General features: G+C 36.9%; 1 protein-coding gene across 1 annotated transcript; it reads left to right on the plus strand.

The window, feature by feature from the left end:
* Positions 1 to 1,001: 1,001 nt before the first annotated feature.
* Positions 1,002 to 2,914, plus strand: LOC143644388 (importin subunit alpha-1-like). The gene is given in 1 exon segment (XM_077113319.1): positions 1,002 to 2,914. A coding segment is annotated over 1 exon segment (1,590 nt). The 5' UTR covers positions 1,002 to 1,089; the 3' UTR covers positions 2,680 to 2,914.
* The last annotated feature ends 1,619 nt before the right edge of the window (positions 2,915 to 4,533 follow it).

Consider the following 4,533-nt stretch of genomic DNA (forward strand, 5'->3'; position numbering starts at 1 on the left):
TCAATCAATTCTTAACCCGTTGCAGTCTTTCAAACTATTTTCAAAGAAGCTGTTTCCCTTAGATGGCATCTTGCCCCCAGTATTTTACCAAGCTGTCATGAATTCTGTAATGGGCATTTCAATAGGTCAAGTTCAAAAGCATTTAAAAGGCAAGCTTAGCAGTTATGTCCTTGCATTCCTTATGTGCATTATTTGCTTTGTGTCACAGTGGGGTCAGCAGTGCATGTCTTAATAGCATTAGTGTTGTAAAATTACTCATCAGCAGCAGTCAGTGAAGGAAAAACACAAAAGATAATTGGAAAAAAATGTTTTGGGAAATGCACAAATCAAGGATACTTTAGTGCAAATCACAATGCTGAAGATTAAAAGTTCCTCTACAATTCTTTTCCTTATTCATATAGGTCACTCTGCTGTTGGAATGTGTTTGCCAGAGCTCAAAATATGGTAATATATGATAGCAAAAGTTTCTTATCAGACTTTCCATTATGCAATGAAATCTACAAGAAATCTCTTTTAAGAGGTTTATATTTTGGGGGGGGGGGGCGGGATTGGCAGCTTGTTGGTAAATATGCAATCATTTATTGACGAGACGTAACCACACATCTCAGAAATGGTTTTACATTACAGTTATAGATCCAAACTATTGGTGACTGGTCTTAAAGTGACTGTTCATTGTGACAGATTTCAAAATCATTTTATATGCAGTTTGACAAGGAGAGATTTCTGAAGTTAAATTCCTGCTTTGTTCTAACTGACAAGACTTTGGGGGAAGTTTTGATTAGTAGACAAATTTAGATTTCGGGTTTCTTAAATAACTGTCTATTTTCCTTGAGTTTGTTTTATGGTGGTAGTGGAAAATGGTTTATTTATTTATTTATTTTTAATTTGTAATGAGAGATTTAGGGAAAAAATACATTTTGGGAATCGTTACTTCTGTATTGATCTTCCAAAGCAAATTGAAGCAATATGCCTAATAATGTGATAAAACACAAGTCTTGGAGCGCAGTAGACTCGCAGCTTGTGAGCACTGTCAATCCTCCTGAGGAAGCCCAAGCCCGCTCCTGACCTTTCTCCCTTTGTCTCACAACAATGTCCACCAATGAGAATGCTAATTCACCAGCTGCCCGCCTTAATAGATTCAAGAACAAGGGGAAAGATAGTACAGAAATGAGGCGACGGCGTATAGAAGTTAATGTGGAGCTGAGGAAAGCTAAGAAGGATGACCAGATGCTGAAAAGGAGAAATGTCAGCTCTTTTCCTGATGATGCTACTTCTCCACTGCAGGAAAACCGTAATAACCAGGGCACTGTAAATTGGTCTGTTGATGACATTGTCAAAGGCATAAATAGCAACAATTTGGAAAGCCAACTCCAAGCCACTCAAGCTGCTAGGAAACTGCTTTCTAGGGAAAAACAGCCCCCAATAGACAACATAATCCGGGCTGGTTTGATTCCAAAATTTGTGACCTTCTTGGGAAGAACTGATTGTACTCCCATTCAATTTGAATCTGCTTGGGCACTCACTAACATTGCTTCTGGAACATCAGAACAGACCAAGGCTGTAGTAGATGGAGGTGCTATCCCAGCGCTCATTTCTCTGTTGGCATCTCCTCACACTCACATCAGTGAGCAAGCTGTATGGGCTCTAGGAAACATTGCAGGTGATGGCTCATCTTTCTGAGACTTGGTTATCAAATATGGTGCAGTTGATCCTCTGTTGGCTCTACTTGCAGTTCCTGACATGTCATCTTTAGCATGTGGTTACTTACGTAATCTTACTTGGACACTTTCCAACCTTTGTCGAAACAAAAATCCTGTACCCCCCTTAGATGCTGTTGAGCAAATTCTTCCTACTTTAGTGCGTCTCCTGCATCATGATGATCCTGAAGTATTGGCAGATACCTGCTGGGCCATTTCTTATCTTACTGACGGTCCAAATGAACGGATTGAAATGGTTGTGAAAACTGGAGTTGTGCCACAGCTTGTGAAGCTTCTAGGGGCTACTGAATTGCCAATTGTGACTCCTGCACTAAGAGCCATAGGAAATATTGTTACTGGGACAGATGAACAGACTCAGGTTGTAATAGATGCAGGAGCACTTGCTGTCTTTCCCAACCTACTAACTAACCCCAAAACTAATATTCAGAAGGAAGCTACATGGACAATGTCAAACATTACAGCTGGCCGTCAGGACCAGATACAGCAAGTAGTCAATCATGGATTAGTCCCATTCCTCGTTAGCATTCTTTCTAAGGCAGACTTTAAAACCCAAAAGGAAGCTGTGTGGGCTGTGACCAACTATACAAGTGGTGGAACAGTTGAACAGATTGTATATCTTGTCCATTGTGGCATAATAGAACCGTTGATGAACTTTTTAACTGTGAAAGATACCAAAATTATTCTGGTTATTCTGGATGCCATTTCAAATATCTTTCAGGCTGCTGAGAAACTAGGTGAAACTGAGAAACTTAGTATAATGATTGAAGAATGTGGAGGCTAGGACAAAATTGAAGCTCTGCAAAACCATGAAAATGAGTTTGTTTACAAGGTTTCATTAAGCTTGATTGAGAAGTATTTCTCTGGAGAGGAAGAAGAAGATCAGAATGTTGTGCCAGAAACTACCTCTGAAGGCTATACCTTCCAAGTTCAGGATAGTACTCCTGGGACTTTTAACTTTTAGATTGTACAGCTGAGGTTTGTTTGTGTACTATGTTTGGTATACATTTGTCTTGTTGTTTCTCTATTTTAAGAACTCTTTTTAAATGTGATTTGTTATGTAGCACTTTTTACAACAATACTATACTTGAACAGTTCCAAACTGTATATACTGTATGAAACCTGTCCTCTCAATGCGTTTTCTTATTTCTGTGTGGAATTTCATATCTTGCAGTGTCCTGTAAATAAAGATTAAATTCCACCCTTTAAAAAAAAAAAAAAAAAAAAAAAACACAAGTCTTTGTTAAGCCTTATCTTTTGGGGTAGTTTTCCCTACTGTTTCATCCTTATCTGTGGGTGTCAGGAACGGTGCTTCAAATTGGAGCAGCAGACAGGCAGCACCTTCTGATTTACAGCCATACCCTAAAAGTATACTGTGACTATGGTTTCTCTTTTCAATTGTTTGCTATAAACTCTATTCCTCACCTATTTCCTTGAACCCAGCTTTAATCCTAAAACTTCATCTGAACTCTCAGACATGTTTTCTTCTTATTGCTTCCTAGCCCAGACTTACCCCTTGGAATTCCAATGCTACACTTGGCATAGGAGTATTTGCTGGGGGTTGACCATACAATGAGGTGGTTACAATCCCTTTTAAGACAAACTAAGTTTTAGAGTCATTCTGCTTAAGCTCAAATACTGTCTCCATCAATATGAGCTCTGTAAATATTCTTAGGAAAAAATTTCTTTTAACTTTTCTCAGCTTTAGTTTTATTATCTATGGGATAAGGGTTACATGAATTAATAGATGTGAAATCTTTAGGGACAGACTCAAGTGACAACTCCACTATTAATAAGAATAATTTTAATAATTAGAGAAATAAGAGTACAAAGGTTATGGAAGCAGTATGGGATAGCAGGAAGGACAGGGAATTAAAGTCAAGTAGGTATGAATTAAAATCCCTGGCTCTCCCATTTTACTAGCTATATGACTTTTGGGCAGCTCTCCTTTCTTTAGTTTCATCATCATTAAAATTGAGATAATATACCTACTTCCAGGGTTTACATGAGAACTAGCAATTATATAATAATAGTGCTTAGAATCATGCCTGGTATATAGAATATAACTAAATATAAATATGACTATTATAAATATTCTGAAAGAAACTAGGCAGTAGACTTTGAATAAGCCGTTATTTTTCTGTGTTATGGCCTATTCATGAAAGTATGTTTTAAAATATTGCTCTGAGGTGATTATATTGCCATTATAATTTTCATTGTTACTTGTCTTCTTGCTTGTCATCTCCACAGACTGTACATTTCTTCAATATACTACATGATCTTATGGTTTAATCATCTTTATATGCTCAGGTCCTAGCAAAATAATCTGATTCTTAGTAGGTTCTCAATAACTGTTTGCTAAGTTAAACCTAATTCCTTTATGTTGCTGTAACTAAGGAACCTAAAAGGAAACCTTGAGTGTTGTTAGGGTTAGAGGTACTTACAAGCTTATAGAATCTTAAAATAGTTGATCTTAAGAAATAAAATAAATGTTATAAAGAAAAATTAAACTAGACAGATTCAGTCAATAATTTATATTAATCAACAGGTTCAACAGGTTCCTTTTTTAACACTGAGGAATTAGATTTTTGTCTAGCATGGAAGATATTTCAGACTTCAAAACTTGCTTATTAATTTTGATTCCTCCTCTCTCTTTCTTCTGCCACCGGCTTCTCTTAACTTTTCCCTTTCGATGTTTCTAGCATGTGTTCCTTTCTCCCCACATCTTAGTTTTAGATATAATCTGAACACTACTTAATCCATTGCCCGAAATATGCAAGAGGATTAAATTAAAGATTATTCACTTTACTGAATAGAA

This window comes from Tamandua tetradactyla, chromosome 8, assembly GCF_023851605.1.
Source record: "Tamandua tetradactyla isolate mTamTet1 chromosome 8, mTamTet1.pri, whole genome shotgun sequence".
In the NCBI taxonomy this organism is placed as follows: domain Eukaryota; kingdom Metazoa; phylum Chordata; class Mammalia; order Pilosa; family Myrmecophagidae; genus Tamandua; species Tamandua tetradactyla.